Source organism: Myzus persicae, unplaced genomic scaffold (genome assembly GCF_001856785.1).
Source record: "Myzus persicae strain clone G006 unplaced genomic scaffold, MPER_G0061.0, whole genome shotgun sequence".
Lineage (NCBI taxonomy): Eukaryota > Metazoa > Arthropoda > Insecta > Hemiptera > Aphididae > Myzus > Myzus persicae.
The window spans coordinates 242,119-263,803 of NW_019104056.1; the positions used below are offsets into that span (position 1 = coordinate 242,119).

The following is a 21,685-nucleotide window of genomic DNA, read 5'->3' on the forward strand; positions in this document are numbered from 1 at the left end:
TGAGTTGAACTGAATATCGTAAGCTTTTTTATATATATTTGGGGATGGTTGTCCATGGTAGACGGGTAAGGGCGCATCATATGTTTGTCGGGATTTATTGATTATGTCTTAGAATGATAGGGGCGGAATTAATATTTCATATGAAAATATACAATATTCAAACGTTTCTTATTTATACTGTTGAATAATTAAACTTATTCCTATATGAACTGAGAAAATATGATCGCGATCTAAAATACTTTGCCCTTGCGCGCACTCTGTTGTAACATTTTAGCGTGAGGATGATTGTAGTACGGTGAGTAGTGTGCCGTCGGCGGTAGTGTCGTGTTCGTTACAACCTATTAAATATGTATGCAGTTATTCCCTAAAAATAAGCAAAATATGCCCTTTGCCTAGAAAAAAAAAAGATATTTATATTTTTTTTTTTAATTAAATAGTTATTTTTATATATTATATACAGAAAATGATTTAAATAATTGATAAAAAAATGTGTGGTATTTCAGTATTTGAATTTATTTTCATCTGAAAACTAAACAAAAATATTTATTTTACAGACTGCTAATGCTGATATTCATAAATCTTGAATAATTATTTTGTGATTAATTCGTTGAGTTGAAACTTGAAAATGTCTTTAAAATCTACAAAATCTTAAATAAACTCTAAAATTGTACAAAATCCTAATGCATGCCCTAAAATTGCAAAAATATGCTATATAAAATGACGTACCTATATATAATCGTTGGGTTATGAAACAAATTTTGATATAGACCAGCTAATTTTTTTACCAACCAATAAAAATATGAAAATGCATGCAAATTTCAACAGTTCAGATATAGAATTTCGTTTATTCGTCATCATACTATAGCGCCTTTATCATGTCTGAAATGTAATGGTCCAATGAAAACAACTCCTCACTTTCAGGTTAATATTTAATTTAATATCGCTTGACCATTCGGTGATTTGCCAAAAGGGCAACTCTAGATCGAAGATCATGTAGTCGGCTGTCATTTTGGGCAAGGTCGTAAACCATTAGCCGAGACCTGAAACCAGAGTAGCCAGGAGCACTATGGATCTTAGAATACAATTAGGAACGTATGAAGATAAATAGCAGCAATAAAAATCAAATAATCGAATAACAGAATATTGTATTAGTATTAGAATAAAATTAAGTTGCTGCTGAGAATGCCAAACGGACGTTAAACTCGTACAGAAAAAATAAAAACTGTTGTGATTATTATTAATAATAATAATAATAATAGCAGTAGTATTTAGGGCGAGACGAAAAAAAACCACCCGTGACATTTACAATAATTTCATTATTATAAATTATAAAATTATAATTATATAATAATATATTAGGTATGCTAATATTCATAAAAAAAAAACAGCAATGGCTCCTCTAGAATCCGTCTGGTAAACATAATAATAATAATAATAATAATAATAATATATGTGTCGTTTACCAGCCCAATACTTAAAAATTATAATAGTTAAATAAAAACAGATATACAATGACACATAAATTATAAATTATAATATTTCAAGGGAGCAGATTCTAATCGATATTTGATAGTCTCCAAGCCATAATTTTTCCCCCACACATCGCCTGGTAAGACTTTAGCCGGTAGCTACTCCATGGTGATGATAAACAAAATAATATTAGTATGACAAATGTGTAGTATGTGTGGACGGTAGAATAAGACAAGACTAGACGAGATAAATAATTATTAAAACATTGAAGTGTTGGCAAAGGTGGTGACACTCTAAGTGTGAGGGTGGTGCCGTGAGACTTTCGCATTGTTTGATCATACGAAAAAATATATAATAGTACAAACAAATGAGCCCAACTTACACTGAACATTATAAAATATTATGTTGGCTTTTTTATAAGCATACGTAAATACTTTTTTCTTTTAAGCTTCACTAAATAAACCTGTGAATATAACTCATGAATAGATAAATAAATCAGTGACTTAAAATAAAGTGAACCGTTATTCAGCAATGTTTTAATAATCTCTACATGATTATTATTTTCGCTCTAAATTTCACTTACTTTAAATACTTATTCGACTTGAGTTTGGTGGCTGAATTATGTTTTGGTATTTCGTTGTTGAATTCTATAAATAAACGTCCATACCTATACAATTAAATAAATTCATAAAGTGAAAGAATGGATATTTTTTTAAATTAACAGTAAATAATAATAATTTAGTTTTTAGTAATAATTTAATAATAATGATGAATATATTATTATACATTACAACTTTGTGTTATAATAAATTTATTGATGTACATAAATTATTCAAACGGCGCATTGGGTATGCAATTTAGGTACATTATATAATCATACATTATAATACACGGTATTATTACTCCATCACATAATATAATATTATTTTGTACGTAATTATAAATAATTATTGTGAATGATATATATTACGTTCTTACGTTGATATGAGGTCATCACGATCTTTCCAATAGTTAAAGGGTATTTCAAATTTCACTGATTCAGGTTTTCGGACGATTAAAGGCTCCATCAAATTTTGGACTACAGCTATTTCAATGTCATCTGTATCACTGTCGTCACTGTCACAGCCAGCATATTTATCTGAACCTAAATTTTCAAATAAATTCTTACCGGATGAGTAAACAAATATTAACTAAACAACATACAATTATGTTGTTGACAACAATTTATAATAATAACTTATATAATTTAAAATTTAAAATCAATTATATTAGTTGGTAACAAATACAATCATCAACCATATAAATAATAGGTATGAATACTACGTAAGTAGAAAACTCTAATAAGATTTACATATTAAAACAAATAACAATTTATTTATAAATCTCAAAAGTTAGAACTCAAAACGTTAAGTGGCAATAATAACTAAATAGTTTTTTCTTATTGTCAGCTTTAAATATGTAAGTGGTTTTGCAAATATAATAAGCGTATGAAATAATATTGTTGCCAAATCTAGTGTGGTGAACACACTTCTAAAATAAATTGGACAGCAAACAATGTTTAACTAATCAAATGTTATCCATACATCACTAGGCACTAGAAATGTATTAAGTATTATGTTCATTAAGTAAATATATTATATATAATATACTTTTTTGTATATGTCTTTGAAGTAAAGAAGTCTAAGTGAAATTAATAATTTAGCAAAAACAATTTAAAATCTATTTATTGTGCATTTAATATTTTGGTTAACTTACTACTATCGTTGAGGTTTATATCTCCTAAACCAAAGGCGAGTGCTGATTGTGTTGTACTTAAAGGTAAAAGTAATAATTTTTCTTGACATACATTTATAACTGTACACAATTTTGACATAGTAGAATTATAAACCTGATCTTCCGGGCAGCGAACGCTAAATTGGTACAACACATTGAATTTGTTAGACTTTCTCAGTGCGGTTCGTCCATTATCTACAAACCCATTGACAAAATAAAAATTTACACCATTGAAAAATAAGTCAAAACTGTACATTGTAAACGTCTAAGTCTTAAACGTACTAGTGTTTGAGATATGAACGAGCACATCTAATGCGGATGAAAATATTTTAGGATGAGCTTTATTGGCAGTGTAAAGTTTTATATTGAACACGTCCAAGACGTATTGCATGAGGCCAGCACGTATAACTCTATCGCAATTCTCTTCTGTAACTAAAAACACATTATTAAATTAAATAAAAAATAATAATTATTTAATTATAATCTGGATACGGGCACAAATCAACTAACCTTTTTTTGTTATGTTTGCTAGAATTACAAGAATCACGTATTGTTTGTTTTTAATTAAATACTTATTATTTTCTCTTAGTAGTTTTTCGAGAGTTAACAAAAAACTATCCCTAAGAAGCACGCCAACAATGGCTTCTAAAAATCCGATGTGAATAAATATTATTTCAATAATACATGATTTTAAATAATTAAAAAATTAACGTACCGTTTTTCGTAATTGTTTTGAAACATTTCAATAACGGAGAGATAAATTTAACATTTTTAATGTTGTTTTTTAAATTTTGATGAAACATTTTTGCGGCATTCAACATTTCGGCGTGTTTTGAAAATTTACTATCTTAAAACAAATCAAATTTTAAGAAAATATATAATTTAACTTCATTTTTTTTAAATTACCTTTTTGTGAGAGTTGTCCAAGAATAAACACTAATTCATTAAGAAGTACATCAGGCGATCCTACAGACTTTGATTGCAAATCCATTATTGACTTAATAAATATTTTTGTTGCTTCTAATTCTACCAGTTGTTTCAAAAATGATTTTCTAGTTTGACCTGTATACATTTCATTACATTATACATTTTTCGTACAACTTTACTAAATGTATTCTTAGTTGTTATTTGTGTTTACCGGATTTTGGTGCAATGCAAGCATGTATTACAGCTGCTAAATTCGTACATGTAGATTTATCTCTAGTTTTCTGGAATATCAAAGTAAGTAAGTATTAAATAAAATAACAATAACATTTTAAAATAGCACATTATTTCAGTATCAATACTTCAAAAAAATGTAAATCAATATAAATGTCGTATTTAGAATCTATGGAGATCAGAGAAACTATACTAACTTATTCCAGTAACATATTTTATTAAATAAATATATAAATTAAAAATTGATATATTCTAAGCACAGAATCCCATTAAAGTCCCGAAAAATTTTAATTAGCTGAAAGCTGAACAGTACCTCCACACACCATTACAATATATTCTTCCCTTGAAAACATTTTTTTATAGCTAATGTCGAATTATTCAATATCATAATTCCTCAGAGAAAACTTTTTTTCGAAGTTCATTCAAAAGAACAATTTAAGACTTTCTCTCTATCTGAAGATATTTTTAAATATAAAAACAACTGATACATTGATAATAAAAATGGTTCCTTTTGTGTATTTTTGAAAAATCTGTGTTTTTAATTTTCTTGAAATATTATTAGACTGATATTGGTATTAAGAACTCCCGGAATTTATTCCTATAAAATACTAAAATAAATAAAAACAAAATATATTTATATTTTTTTAAACACAACTGTAAAAATGTAAAATTAGATTCAAATTATTTGTCTTATCAGTGTTATAATAACTGTTTAAGAATAATAAAATTAGTACATTTAACAATAATCTTGTAATATTATTTGAATATTTTAAACCAAATAACCAAAATTTGACATTTTTCCAAATGCTATAATTCAGATTCAAGTTTTAACCTACTGGAGTAGAGCCAAAGCTTACTAGTCAAAGAAAACCAATTGAATCTTATGGTTATTATTTATCCATGTTTTTCGTCACAGAAAAACTATTAATTATGAAGTCTTAGCTGTTAAAAATTACGTAAGACACTAATGCGTATGTGAGATGTATCTACTTAAACTTAATATGTACGTGTTTGGTATTAAATTAACCAGAACATATTTTGTAATAATTTTGATTTTAATTTTGTATCAGACTATTTTTAATAAAAACAAAATTAATTAATAAAACATTATTATTACTTTAAATTATTACTGGCGAATATAATAAATTTAACTATAGATTTATTTTCCATAAACAGTTTTTTTCGTTTGAAGTGACGCAAATGATAAATACAAAATGTAGAATTATATTACAAGATGCCAAAAACTCTCGTTACCCTATATTATTTCACTAGAAGTTCATTAAAAATAGAAACAGTGTAACCGTATATACAATTTCCTGGTTTTGTTGTTCAGACCTACTCTGATACAGAAACTTTTCATTTTAGGTATAGCTTACGCATGTATAAGGTCATTTGTCGTTATGTTTCAAAAATGATTGGTCGATATTTTAGTTATTGTATCGTGTGAATTGTGAAATATATTACAGTCATTGATAAAACACAAAAATATATGAACCTATCATTGAATGTTATTTATTAAATAGGCTCATTTCGAAACGTATACACAACATTAGGTTCTCAAAATGTATGATATTATATAGTACGTAAGTACCTACTTAATAAGTTATAAGTTATAACTAATAAGAAATATTATGTTCAAACTCCCTCGTCTACATCCGAGTTGAATACCTACACTCTTGTAATGAGCGCGCACCTATTGTAATTATAAACACTTTTTTCAATTTAATAAAACAGCCATAACGTGATAATGACGTGACAATGTTATTATTTTGTTTGTTTACTAAATGTCATTCTGCAAAGCGCTCACGGCACACGGTATAGTATAATTCGCATCATACTTAATGTAAACATCACATGTAACAGGTTCACTTAACGTCAACGTATCATAACATGTCTTATGTAAAATATGTACTATGAAGATAGGTATATAATATATATGCAGTATACACATATACATACCTATATATATTATATTTATGTATTATGATATGCGTGTTTGTGTGAGTGTTAAATTAACCTATACACGCACAAATTATACGTCTCCATGTACGAACCTCGGCATGACGTGATTCCGTCCCATTATGGGCGTTATTGATTTGGAAAACCAAATGTAATTTTGTTCATTAAGAACGGTGAAACATTTTCTTCAACCTATAACTGAATGCCGTCAAAAGGCCCATTTGGCCACTGACACGAAAATCGATTCCTATATAATATATACAATATACCTACCTAGTACCTACCTACCCCGTATACAGAACGCACATCAAATTGAATAGAACGTTAACAGCGCAAGTTGTAACTTTTATAGGATTTACCAGTAAATATATTACCTAGGTATAATATTATTACATCGGTAGGTAGTAAAACGAAATTAAATCAACTCCATAGTGTTATATAGGTTTATTCGATAGTTTACAATGTTTAATTCAGTAAACCAGTCAGTTTATAATAATTACACTGTGTCCTAGTGAATCACGATTAAAATAATTTTCCTTATAGAATAAGTTAATAAGTCGGGTTTTCCTTGATAAGTTTTTAAACTTATATTCATTAAGCTCGACGAAATAAGACTACAAGAATAATTAATTTTTATCTTATATCAACTCGACAATAAATTAGGTATCATACAATTATATGATATATATGAAACATGTATGAAATGTGTATCAAAATGTAAATAATCATACTTACCTAGATACATTTAAAATAAGTTTTCAAGCGATTTCAGTCAAATGTTACATAATTTACTTTGTATTCATATTAAAGATTTTCAACAAATAATAAAATATATAGGTTTGCCTGTTTATTTTATACAACCTGTACAACTAAAAAAGTTTTAATATTGAAATAAATGACTTAATAGTACCTATATATATTATGTTATTTTCAAACACATTTTCATATTTATTGCATGTATGATGTAGGCAAAGTAGACAATAATTAATAATTATAATTACAAATATACTGACTTTAGAGCCTAAAACTTCTGTAATATATTTTTTGACTAAAAGTTTATTTTGAAAAAGTAAAAAAAAATTAAACAAGTTTCATTCACATAAACAGTAAATTAAACATAAAATTCAATCACTTTTTCGATTATTTTCAAGTACGAGTACTTCTTAAGACACTGACTCCAGTCATGGCCTGGTGAACCATATCAGTAACTTCATCCTTTTTTAAGTTCTAAGTATCAAAACTCACAAGTCGCAATTACAGAAAGAGTGTTTCAAAACTTTTATTTATAATAAAAGTTAAAAGTACGCTACGTAACGTATCCAAAGAATAGGGGACTCTCCCAATGCTCTTTGTCATGCGAACCAGTACTGGCATTACTGCCAACCTTATGATATTATATATTTTATTTTAACCTTAGTGATACGTAGTACCAGTACAATATAAGTTCAAATTAAATTTTCACCAGATATCTGGATGAAACATTTTCATATTTTTTTCTAGGTGCGCGGAGCCCTCCCCACCAACACAGGCAGTTGCCCACACTGCTTTATAGATAATTCGGCCCTGGCTCCAGTGCCTATCATCGGTACATATATGCTATGTCAAACTCACAGATTTCAATACACCTATTACTAAATAGCGAACACGCGCCATTAGTTGAAACCTAGTTGTCTGATTGGCATTTTATAGTATTGTTTTGTATTGTATTTTTAGTATTGTATTTTGTTATTTCAATACCTGTCTTACATAAATTATTTCATTTTACCATTGAAAACAATGTTATTTCTAATACATTTTGTTTAGTTAACCGAAATGTTTTGCAAACTAGCAATATGGTGGACATGTGATAAGCGCTTGAAATCTGGCTTCACTATTTCCTATTTGTGCAACACCGTGAGTACTTTAACTAGTATAATATAGACATCTGTGATCAAACTATAACTTTTATATTCTTAGATCATTGTATATGATGTATATGATTAAGATTATATTAAATGAAATACAGGTTACAGAGAGGTACTTTAATGAAATATATTTTATTCATTATTACATACTATAATTTCAATTCAAAAACTTTTGGAAATGTTTTACAGTGTATTATATTTGTGTGCTACTAAAAAATACCATAGATCCACAAAAACAAGGGGCACTCTATAACTCAGTTACTTGTATTATTTAGAACCCTATACCATCTAGTTAGTAATTTAATGGTCTTACAAAATAGGTGGACTAGATAATAGATAGAAATATATGATATACATCGGAACTGATAATATACTTATGTAAAATCGCAAAATATTCCGATGAATAAATAGATACCGAAACGTTTGTTTGTTATCATAATTTGTTGTTTATGCATAATATCAACATTAATATAGAACACCCTTAACCTTTGCATGCTGAAAATAACGCAGACCGTGCTAAATCGAACTACAGTTAATTTATAATGCAACTGTTTAAAAGTACATGCAAAATATATGACCGAGACGCGTGCCAGGCAATATAGTTTTTTTTCCTCAAGCTTTTTACGCACGTACTTTTATAACACGACCGTCAAAAATCCCAAACGTTATCAAAATAGAATATTATTATTTTCTTTCTTTATCATTAATATTATTATTATTGCCACCCTAGGTGAAAAAAATCTCACACGGTCTGTGCACCACCAAGGCGTGCCTAACTGTTTGTTTTTATGCTAAATTTTCTTTTTTTTTATGATTCTTTTTCGTGCCCAGCCAATCACGCAGTAATTTACCATACGAAAAGCGTTTTAAATCTGGCCAAGGCTGTTCCGTTTTGGCGGATTCAGTGAGATTTCCTGTGTGATGGCTGTTCCGCGTAATATGTAATGAGAATGGACTGCAATTTATAAGTTTAATTTTAATGGTATACGTCCTTCTGCCTATATCACTGCAGAGACACCACTAAAAATACACAGTTATTATTTACTTGTATCGTCGTCCACTCACTTCCTTACCCTCGGGGCTCGGACGTTGCAAAACACGCGCACGTTATTATAGTGGTCAACACCAAAAGCCTCGGGCCATCGAACACGGACGCGCTCGAGTGTTTGTGTGGTCCCGAGCCAATAGCCGTGTCATTTAATTAGCGCGTTTAAAAAAATAAAATAAAAAACGTATCCGATGAACGTTTGCTCGGTCTGTATATATAACCGGGAATAAGCACCTGGTAAACTGACGTTTATCGTAATGGCCAACATTGGCAAACAGTATATATTACACAATAATATTAAAGGAACGAAACCGAAATCCCTCACTATATCATAATATTATTATGTTTTTCGAATAGTGCAACGTCCTGTACTAAATAAACATTTAACATGATCTACGCCAGCGGTTCTAAAACAGTAGTTGTTGAGCGTACCACTGGTGGTACGCATTAAATTACACGGTGGTACGCTATAAGCCTAAAATTTAATACTGTAAAATAATGTCTGTAACGGATCAAATATTTTTATTTGATTGTGTAAATAGACACTAAACACCTAAACATACTGTTAAATGTACCTTAATCATTACATTCATATACATGATTATTGATTATTATTAAAATAAAACTGTATTACAATTTTGAATAGTTCTATTCTTAGTCATTAATGGTACATGACCTATTCAAAATATAGATGAGTGGTAGGTAGGAACTTGAAAAAAATACTTTGAGAATTTCAGATCTACATTTTATTGGAGAAGTATATTGTTATGATTTATGACATTGCTCTCGTCTGCACCACTACTGTTGTAATCTATTAACCTGAATTGTTTTTACTATTCGATCGATGTTCGACACATTGTTTTTACTGGTTTTTTTTAGGAAGATTGATAAATTATGTTAAAACGAGAATCATCGTTTAATAACCTAACCAAAATATTTTAAACGTTCAAACTATATTTTGAATTGTATGCTGATAATAGTTTCCCCGGTACTTTATTAGTGATATAAAAATATTGTTGTTTGTCGCATAATATTTTGAATCAGTGGCGTAGTCAAGAGTTTTTTTCGAGGGGGGGCTGATCAATTTTTTACACAGCGGTGGTTTAGTTTTTGATCGAATACCATAGAACATTAAAACAATTTTTTAATTTTATTAACATTTAGGGGGGGCTGTTTGAATAGATAGTTAGAACAGAAGAAAAAATAAAGAATCAAGAAGTAAATAATAACTGAATCATAAGTCATAAATATATTTTGGTACCTATAATAAATAATGTTACAAAGTAATGTTGTACATTCATTATTTTTTGTTTTTGCTTAACTCTAGAAAGACTAAAATTTATAAATAAATTAAAAATCTACCTGAAATAATTATGTTTTAAATATTACAATGTTTTTATATTTACCGTATGATTGCCTTCTGGGATGAAATCATAAAAACATTTCAAGTGTAAAATTAACTAATTAAATTTTTTTTAAAAGATCACAACAATTTTTTATTAAATACTGGATATTTCGTTTCACTGATTCAATGAAGCTCGCAGCAGGACAATATATCCGTCTAAAATGTATACTTCCAACCTCTTCCTACTTATCAATACTTCAAACTAAGTTACTAACTATTTTAACACTAGGTAAATGAAAATACGTGTTTCAATTTTTTAAACACTCGTATTTACATATATGAGATGGGGATTGATTAAATAAGATTTTAAAGAAACATATAAATAAATATTTTAACATTTTAATGCTCAAATAATGTTTTTATTTTTCTATTAATATTGCACTACATTTTTGAAAATGTTTTTATTTAGAAATAAATAGCCTTAGGTATACAATTGATGCCTACGTTATCTTCTAGAAGTGATTAGTGTTAATGGATTAAATGTCATAATAATACAATAATTGTAAACACGACGGTTTTAATAGAGAACTAAGTCTTTTATAATGACAATTTTAAAAATAAAACATTTAATTGGTCATTTACCATAATTATACTGACACTTCAGAAATACAATTTATCACTTTGTTGGTTAAAAATATACAGGAAGAGTAATTTTTAAAAGCCCGAGCTCTATGATTCATTGATAAAATATTAAATTCACATACTAATTTATCAACAATTTAACTACATTACACTCATAACAAAATGTAATTTTGTCAAGATGATATAAAAAAGTTACTACTAAATTTTACTAGATTTAACTGGATATTAATGTTTAAGTATTTTCATGTACTTAAAAATTATAACTAATTAAACACTTAATTTACCAAACAAAGAAATTTATGTGCCAAGTATTAATACTGAAAGACTGCTACTATTGGATATTTTTCAAAAAGTAGAAAATACAAGTGTTTTTTCTAATAAAATGTTATATTATTACACAACGTACTAGTAAATACAAAATATAAATACATTTTATGGACTTTTATCATTTACAAAATTAAAATTATCAAATGGTTTTACATAAAGTAATGTCTAAACTGTTTAAAATACTTCAAACAAAAAAAATGACTTGTATTTTAAATTATTTTTCTCAGAAATCAAGTTAATACTTACTTCAAATAATTTCACGATATCCACCATTCGCTCTGATTTAGTTTTTCGAAGGATATTCAATGATTTAGCTTTGACATTTTTATCTAAAATGAAAAACATATTTATTCTTTCGATCAAAATTGTAATTCAATGTGTAACATAGAAAAAAATGTCAGATTATTTAAAAGTAAAATATATTGAAAGGCACCAACAAGTAAGTGTTTTCAATATATTATAGAGGGTGACTTTAAAGCAATGTATGAAATTCCTAATAATTTTCTAAATTATTGGAAAAATAAAATAAGAACTGCGAGAAAACAGAAATACTTAGACAACACCGATTTTGACAAAATCGATTTGTTTTTTGTTTTACCTAATTTGTCAAGAAAGAATAATCGTAGACAAAAAATGTCATGAAATTAATAAATACCTACTATGTATTAGCAAATTCCGAACATGATATAGTTTTTGAAATATAATTATTTTAGTACTTTTTGGTTGAAATTATCGTCTTAGGGATATGTATTTTTTTTTAATTTATAAAACCTACACATTTTTTTTCATGATCAAAAAGATTGATAGGTGCAAAGATCTTCATAGATTGTTTTTTAAATTTTGAAATATAATAGCACCATTTTTATATAAGCATTTTTTAAATGTTTGCATGGTTCTACGAAATCCCAAAAATGTTTTGTAGTCAAAGATCCATAATCATTTTCAACTGTAATGCTTAAGAATTGAACATTTATATAATATTTCTTTTAAGTTCTCACGGAAATTTAAAAATATTGAAAAACATAGGTACAAAAAATGTTTTTAAGCATTCTAAGTTCAAATTTTAGACAACATTTATAATTAAACAATAGATAACGAGTTAATTTGTTTCGATTAGAAAAAAAAACAGACTTAGTACCTTTCACCGTTTATTTTATAGTTAATTTTTGTATACAGTCTAATGATAATATGTTTAGACTAATCGTGTGGTATTTATACCATGAAACTATTCACACCCTTATACGATGAATAGTTAACAACAAATTATTTAGAAATATTTTTGACAACAATTAGTACTACTTAAATACTAATAATACAAAAATATATTCATACAAGATATACTACTCTTTTAAATGGATACTAATGCAACCGTTTAATTCACTCAGAATAATTTTTCGTTTACAGTGATTTTCCCATCTCAGAAACCTATACTACATAGCAAAAGTGGGTTTTCTTGTTAATTTAAACGAAATTGCATATACATTAAAATAAATTTATTATTAAATTATTAAAATAAATTTGTTATTAAATTATTAAATATATATTTATAATTATGGAAAGTTTTTATTTTTTTAGAAAGAAGATATAAACGATTATTCTTTATCAAATGTTAACTTTCAAGTAAACATTTAGGTATACTTTCAACAAAACTATGACATGAAAACTGGTGACATTTTTGTTATCGTCATTCCTCGTAGTATATTATAGTTATATAAAATAAGATTGAAATTAATTAATCTAGTTTTTTAATAATACGACCTACGTATTTATTTTAACTGTAACATCAAATTACGGGTACAAACAAAATATTTATTATATTCTACAATGATATTTAGTAGACATTCAAAAGCAATTGTAAACAAATAGTCGAATTATTAAATTAAATTAAAATCGTTCTTATCGCTTTATGAAAGTAAATTAAGTAAATAAAAATATAAATTTAAAATGATACCCACGAGTCCAAATAATATGGAATCCTGAATCTAATTTATACTGATTAACGTTGGTAAATAATAATTAGTATGTATATTAGATTATAGGTACGATACACATATGTTATGATTTATAAAACAACTATTTTTACATTGAGTTCGTTAAACTTTTGGACCACGTTGTTCATTATGATTAAGTATTCGTATTTAACGACGATCAAAATTAAATAAAAACTGTTTACTGAAAATTTCAGCAAAATGCATATTACGTTATAAACAATACTACTGATAATTAAAATTATAATTATTTATAACAATTATACCATCGTTTATTGAATATATACTTGTATTGTTTACATAGAGAGTGGTCAGACTTATAGCGGTGGACGGCCGCCAAAGGTGAAGGCATTTAAAATTTTGATTCATAAAATAAGACCTATTAAAAATTAATGATGGATAGGGAGTAAAATAACTAAGGGCGGAAAAGTTAACGTTTACACACAGTGCGTCTACTGATTTGAGACGTTCAAACGGTCTAGTCGGATTCGTGACTTGCAGTATGCACAGTGCATTATAATATTGTGATGCACCAGCTATATATGTTATACGTGAGAGTACAGATAAAAGAAAAAAAGTTTACCGGAATTGTTGACCCGGCCGTTTATCTTGTGTGCTATCCTCCGTATCTTCTCCAAGTTTTCGGTGGTGTGGGCCGTGAGAGGCGCCAGCCGGTCTAGTAGCACGTCCAACACGTGATCGTCGCCGGAGATGACCATGGTCTTGGAGTTCTTCGGTACGTCGAAGAAAAGAAAAACAAATCGTATAAACAATATACCTATATAATAATAATGCTGTGGATGCACCAACAACCGTCTAATACTGTTTCGGGAACGGCCGACGTGCAGACGACGGTGTTGTCGACAAGTCGCGACGACGAAAACGAAATATCGGCGGCGGCGGTGGGTGGTTGGTGGTGTGAGGAAAATTCGGAAAACCAAAATCGCCGATATGGAAAAGGGCGACGGACGAACAATTATAATAATAACGTCACTCGTCGAACGTGAAAATCGTGAATGACACGGACGCAGACGGCGACGATGACGGCCGCGACACGACGGTTTGGCAAACGGCACGACCGATTCGGCCAGACTGCCAAAATAACGAGGCAGCGTTTGTTCGTAGGTATATAGGTACTATATACGATGTCGTTGCGCGCGCGCGCCCGCGTGTATACAGGGTGATAAACGCCAAACACGATGCTCATTCCCTTTTCGTCGTTTGATAAGAGCTACCGTAGCTATGATGTCGCGCCACTTGTTCGAATTCTGATTTATAAAATTACTACTTACACTTTATTTTGAAATTCTTAGATTTTTTTTACTTAATGCTACTAATAAGAGAAGTATAGGCTTTGGCGATACCGATTTCTTGTGGTTTTTTTTCAAACGACAACCTCATTTTTTACGGTTATTGTCAATCAGAATATGCAGAAAGGGTTTATATATTGAACCATAATCGAAAAATCAAAATTACCAACTGAGAATAAAATTTATATAATTAATATTTATATAAAACACCTGATAAACTGCACCTGACCATATTATTATAAAACACTCGATTCGTGATAATTATCGAGACAAAACGAGGGTTGAGCACGATGGTCGGTGAATCACGCTGTATACTATCATATTATTACGTCGTATGCGCTGTACCCGTGACTTCTCACGACGAGTCACGTGTGCTTCTCACAGGGTCTGCTGCTGTTCCCGTCGGCGGTTGTGCATAATAATAATAATCACGATAATAATAATATTGTTATTATTACGCGATTACAATACGACTAATATAATACTAGACTGACTAGACCGGGGCCAAGTCCGTCCGGATAAGTTCATCACCGCGCGGCTTTAGAGCTATAAATCGACGACTGCAGCAACGACGATGACGGACGTTGGTCGGATTTTTTTTTTATTATTATCATTACTATTACTATTATTACTATATTGTTGTCGTTGTGCGAGTTGTTTTTTTTCTCATTTACAAATTATGTACAGCTGCAGTAAATAATATAACTGCCGCTTGTCAACAAGTACGTATATATAATATTAGAAGCTCGTCTAAGTTTTATCGACCGGCGCCGGCACCAGAGATTGAAATAACGTTTTAGAAAATTAATTCAGCGTGTGAATGCGCACTCGTAATATACTATACTATAATGTTTAATTTTTCTTTTTTACTCCCACAACAACAAAAACAATGTTAACACGTGGTGAATCGTCGTTTTCCCAATAATAATATCGATAGATTTGAACAACATGTTTTAACGACAAAACGATTTAAAAATAAAAAAAAACATAATATAAAGGCGATAAAGCTATCTCAAACATTTTCAATGAAAGTGAGATAAAGACGATAAAGCACCTATATCATTATGTTAGGTATTTATTGTGTGGAATCATTTAAGCTTCGGGTTTAAAATTATTACATATTTATGGTGTCCACACAAATACATAATATACCGTGACAACGCAAAAACAGAGTAAACAAAATTAAGCTGTTGTGCATACGTAAAATACAAAAGTAAAAAATTTGAAGTTATAGGAATTTATGATCCAACTGTTTAGTCTCATATCTCGCAAAAACAATTCAAAAATATGTATAGAGTACTGAGTAATATAAGTAACTTATTTATAGAGTGTACCCTATTTTTTGGGTTGTGTACATAGTTATTACCCGAAGTATATTCTATTTACGTATTTAAATGGGTTTTGTTACGGTATAGACTTTTTGATTGATAACTCATTCAATGAAAATTAGCTATATAATATGTATTATGTAACTATACAATACACTTATGTTAACTTTTAACAAAATACAAATACATTATCATAATTTTAAGTATCTTACAAATCGAGTAAAATAGTTTAAATATTCCTTTTAAAACACAGTCAATAGCATACAAAGAAGTAGGTATACACTATACATACGTCACAAATGTTGTACAAGATAGTATTAATCTGATTTGGCCACATGATGAACTATTGCTGGCCGTCATATTATGACTTCACATATTTTAATATATACTTATATCATTAGATTTTGTGTAAGTATAAAACAGAAGACACAAAACTAAAAATAAGAGTATACATGTCGTAAAAATTATAACATTTTATAGTACTCGAATCATTTCGTTTTTTCAGTCTCCAACAGCGTAACAAATCTTGGGACGAAATAAAGTTAAACACTATATATAAAACACTGTACGTAAAAATATCTTTGTACAACAAAAGTCACATTCAATTTTAATCTCACTACATTATGTTATATAATATACATTTGGTTCCTTATGGAATTTGAATTCATGTTTAAATACAATTTATTTAAATTAAATATAATATTTGTTCATAATCACTAAAAATAATTATAAACATAGTAATTAACCATAAAATATATAAATTAATAATTTTCTCTCTGGATTTTTTGTTTTTTTAGTTTTACTCGAATTACCGGTCGATTTCAAAGATTACAATTCTATTGAAATGCCTCTTATTATGAATTTTATCGCTTTAGATTGATATAATTAACCGATTTCTAGTTTGCATCCCAAACATTGATTTTTATTTTAATTAAAAAAAAATATGATTGGTTATTATAATTATTTTTTCGTAAATTTTAATGTACCTAAACCTAATTCAAAAATCAAACAAGTTGTTGATGGGTTCCTTAATTATCAAAATGCTGTTCCAAGGGTAATGGTCCTTAAAAATTAATTTAGACATATGTATAAACTAGATGTAGTAATAGATATAGTATTTTAATACTTGAACTATTTTTACAAATTATAAATGTCAATTCGTTGAAATATTAAAATTAATTACTAAAGTTCCACCAGAATCCACCCAAATTCCACCTAAAATCACCATATGTGTACAATATCCATTATTGTTGACCCAAAATAATATTACCCTCTACACAAAGTTATATAACTCAAATACTACTCGGTCAAATTTTGATTTTGATTCGTCAACATTTTCAAAAATATATATAATTTACACATGAAAAACAGAAATTTGTATCAACTACTCAATTAGTACAAAATTATCTCAAAAAATTGAAATATGGCCTTTAAGTTATTAAATCATTTAAAAATTCCAAAAACCAGAGTTTGAATAATTGCATTATTGAAAAAAAAATGGATGAGCACGAATTGGTAAATTACTCAGTACATACAAAAAAGAATAATGATTTAGTTCATTATTCGTAATCACTTTTTTTATTATTCAACGAAATAAAATAATATGAAATACAATTATGTATCATTATGCATTTGTGCTTACATAATGTACATCACATCATTGATTTTAATACCTATAAAAAACACTAAAACACTATAATTCAAAAATGAAACTAATGATATTTCTTAATTTCATAATCCAAAAAAACTACAACTATTTACAGTTTGAAGTAGGTACCTATAATAATTGATAGCACTCTAATCTTAAACCTTATTATCAAGAAATTGACGAATACAATATTTTTCTTTACTAATATTTAGGTTTATTACTAATTTCTTAAATTAAGAACTACACTTCAGTATTAATTAATTATTTAAAAAATGTTACACTGGCTCAAATTTACAAACATATATATTGGAAATAACCTAATAAAAAATAACTATGATAATCTTGACAAAAAAAAACAACAACAATGAAGTTAATCCGACAGCAAATAAAACTAAAAAGGTATTAATTTTGTCACTTACTTCTTTAGATTTAATTGGCTGTTGGAATTTCTCCATCTTTGCGACCACCCTATTACCAGATGCTACGGTTGAAGTTAAACGAAATTTTTTGTACGTTACGGACACTCTTGGCTGTTCGTTAACTCGTTTGCTTGTTGTCAATTTTTTCTTGTTTTTCCTACCTATGGTTTTCTTCTTGATGGCCATGACGTAAATGTCCGACCCTTATATTTCCGTACTTAGAATACCATTAATTTACTAATAACATAGATAATAAAATACTATAAATTACTTAACAGTGGTCTTGTAAACAACGTGCCTCGTTACTATGGTTGAAAAATACTGTAAAAAATAATGACTCGTGTGTATGTTATAGTTCTTGCATGATCCCCATCAAACATAAGACTACAATGACGACGCGTTTCCATAGTGAACAAACGTATGGAACACTTTCACACGAATGCACTGTGTAGCACAGTGTTGTGAGTATAATATTTCGATTTATTCAACACTTGCACGATTAACAAAGGTACCAATATATTATAATCTACTTCGATTGTTTTAAATAAATTATAAATTAGTTGGTAAATTCGTTGAAAAGGCAAGTCTTACATTTTTAATCAACGTCATATTTCATTATTTTCTAATCAGTTTACAGTTATATGGACTGATCATATAGATGGCATTGAAACCCTATGTTAATATATTATAATGATAATATAGTATTAAATTATCAATACAACGTGTATCAATTTTATTACAAAAAAAAACTCGCAAGTCGCAAGTAACTGGTTGGATGGCTGGTAGTTTGGATGATGATAAAATGTAATAAACATCGATTTGAAGTAAAATAAAAATGGTTATATACCACCGTAAAGATACCTACAACGAAATGGTCTGTATTATACATTTAAAAACGAGATAATTTCAAAATTGTTTATTATTCAACTAAAATAAACATTATTTGAAGGTCATGATATTAAATATTATTGAGATTAATAAGTTATAACTTATTACTAAATACTCATAGTTTTATAGTCGTGTTATACAACTTTAAACTTGTACTAACTATTTCTTCAAGCCATTAAATTTCAAATCATAACAATATATTGATAATATGTACAGTGTTAATCAATCCTAAACAAGTTAATGATAATTTTTTATTAAGTTAAGTTAAGTTGATAGAAATCATTTCAAAAAATTTAAAGTTTTGGTTGCTCTAATTTTTTTGTAAACTCAGTTAGGTTCAAAGTTGAATTGAAACTTACAATTAACTATTAAATTATTTACTATTTATTTTTATATACATAAATAGCCAGTAATTTATGGTTTACTGGTAAATGTGTAGCATCATCAATAATAACCGTATTATATTTATTATTTAAACACTTATTTAAACTAATGTAAATCGGATTTGGTTAAAATGGTTATGTATTAACCATTAAGTTAATTTCAATAAAATTAAGTTAAGTTAAAAATTAAGTTAAAGTAAATTAAAATAAACTTAACTTTAACTTTTATCTCGTCTTTAACCACTTCCCATGCTAAGTGTAGGTATATGGTATATGAAATATGCATAGATATTAAAATAAAATTTGGTATACAAATCTTTTTTTGGCTTTTTATTATTTATTATTACTATTTAATACTATTTAAATTAATATCAACGTAATACAACTATTATTAGGTAATAATTACCAATACGTAATGATAAAAAATCTAAAAAATAAAATATAATGTACAACGATCATTAAAGAATATACATAATATACAATTTTAATATAATTACAGTTATAATTAAATAATGAAATATATCGATATTAATAAAGTTACCAGTTGACATAATACATATTATTAGCTGATGAATGCAGAATCCAATTTATTATTATAATTGTTTAAATAAATTAAAACTATATAAGTGTCTTTATTTTTTGGATTTTTTTTTTATTAATTATAAATTAGGTTTTACTTTTATTTCTGAATAGTATTTTATAGTTTATTAATTTATGTAAAAAGGAGAGGTTTAGATAGTTTCTTCAATTTTTGAATGAATTTCCAAAAAAACTTTTAATGTCATTATAATTATGGATATCTGATTCTTTGGAATCTATACATATTGATGTATATAAGACAATGACAAAAAAAAGATTGGTTCTACCTATTCTAATTTAATGTAAAAAATAGTTGTCCTAAATAATACAGTATAATGTTTATGTTTTGTATTTAATTCTATAATAAAAGAAGAAATATTAGTCCAAGGACACAGCGAATGCGTGTTTATGATGTGCAGTACCAGTATCGAACTTGTATTATATCTCGTATGAATAATTTTATGTTGGATTCGGAACGTAAATAATTTCAAAAATATGTAGGTATACTGCAGTCATGCAAAATATTATGATATTGATGCTATATATTTATTTAAGTCCCCAGGTGAAATATATAGGCAGAAAAAACCGTTAACAAATGTCAAATACGTAGGTATAACTAACATTCTACTGTTTTTATAGTATAAACTTTATTTATGTGCATTCTATGTTGACGAATTCGTAAAAATTTAAAAGCTCCGTTAAGTCCTAACTCGAAAAATTACAAGTAAGACCACTCAAAATTCTGACTTAACTTATGAGTAGGCAATGGTAACTTATGAATAATTAGGCAAAAGAAAAATAAACCAGTTAACAGTATACTCCTAAACAATAATTGGAAATGAGTCATGGTGTCAGGATGGCAAAGTGCTCTGACGTTCGTAAAACCGGTGTATACAGAATTTTCTCAAGCCAAGGATAAAATGGCGTACGATATGTACCTACCTAATTTAACAATAAATTTCTCTGCGTCGGACGAAGCCGAAAAAAATATCGTATACACGAAAACCGGATTTTAATGAAACGTTAATGCAGTACGACATTTTCCAGTTCTCGTGAAAACGAAGACGACTTAGCAGTTGTCCTTACATAATGTTAATGCATCGCGTTTAAAAGTAAAATCTCAAAACAGCGAGACCACGAAATTACGAAATACTGATTGAATATAATATTATACTTTTTTTCGATGAAAAATTATATTTTCGGTGTACCTATTTTAAGTTTCGTGACGTCATGACCTTAACTTTTAGTTTAATGTATAACTATTAAATTGTATGCGTTCCGTAGCTATTGATGCTGCAATAGTGCAATTATTTGCTAATAAGCTAATATGTATGATCATTAATCATCAATCAGTGGTTTGGTTAAATTGCCAATTAATATCAAATAATAATTATTAGTATAGGTATCTACTTTAATAATATGATTTAAATAAAACTAAACATGATTCAATTTTTTAGTGTAATAATAATATAATAGTGAAATAAAATAAATAATTTAAATGAGCACTCAAATATAA

The 21,685-nt window shown here is 27.9% G+C and overlaps 1 protein-coding gene across 4 annotated transcripts in view; it reads right to left on the reverse strand.

Annotated features, from left to right (window-relative positions):
- LOC111038134 (cytosolic carboxypeptidase 1-like) overlaps window positions 1-18,698 on the reverse strand; it is a 51,602-nt gene extending 32,904 nt beyond the window's left edge. For 2 of the 4 annotated variants that reach the window (XM_022321089.1, XM_022321088.1), the window contains exons 1-11: window positions 18,320-18,694; window positions 14,198-14,345; window positions 11,873-11,955; window positions 4,382-4,451; window positions 4,150-4,305; window positions 3,959-4,090; window positions 3,754-3,888; window positions 3,526-3,675; window positions 3,226-3,438; window positions 2,449-2,614; window positions 2,054-2,137 (exon numbers count right to left, since the gene is read on the reverse strand). In XM_022321089.1, the coding sequence (XP_022176781.1) occupies window positions 2,054-2,137; window positions 2,449-2,614; window positions 3,226-3,438; window positions 3,526-3,675; window positions 3,754-3,888; window positions 3,959-4,090; window positions 4,150-4,305; window positions 4,382-4,451; window positions 11,873-11,955; window positions 14,198-14,345; window positions 18,320-18,505 (1,523 nt within the window). In that variant the 5' untranslated portion in view covers window positions 18,506-18,694. Of the gene's footprint in view, window positions 1-2,053; window positions 2,138-2,448; window positions 2,615-3,225; window positions 3,439-3,525; window positions 3,676-3,753; window positions 3,889-3,958; window positions 4,091-4,149; window positions 4,306-4,381; window positions 4,452-11,872; window positions 11,956-14,197; window positions 14,346-18,319 lie in introns of all 4 variants that reach the window. The other 2 variants (XM_022321090.1, XM_022321091.1) reach the window with 2 other exon arrangements.
- Window positions 18,699-21,685: the final 2,987 nt, after the last annotated feature.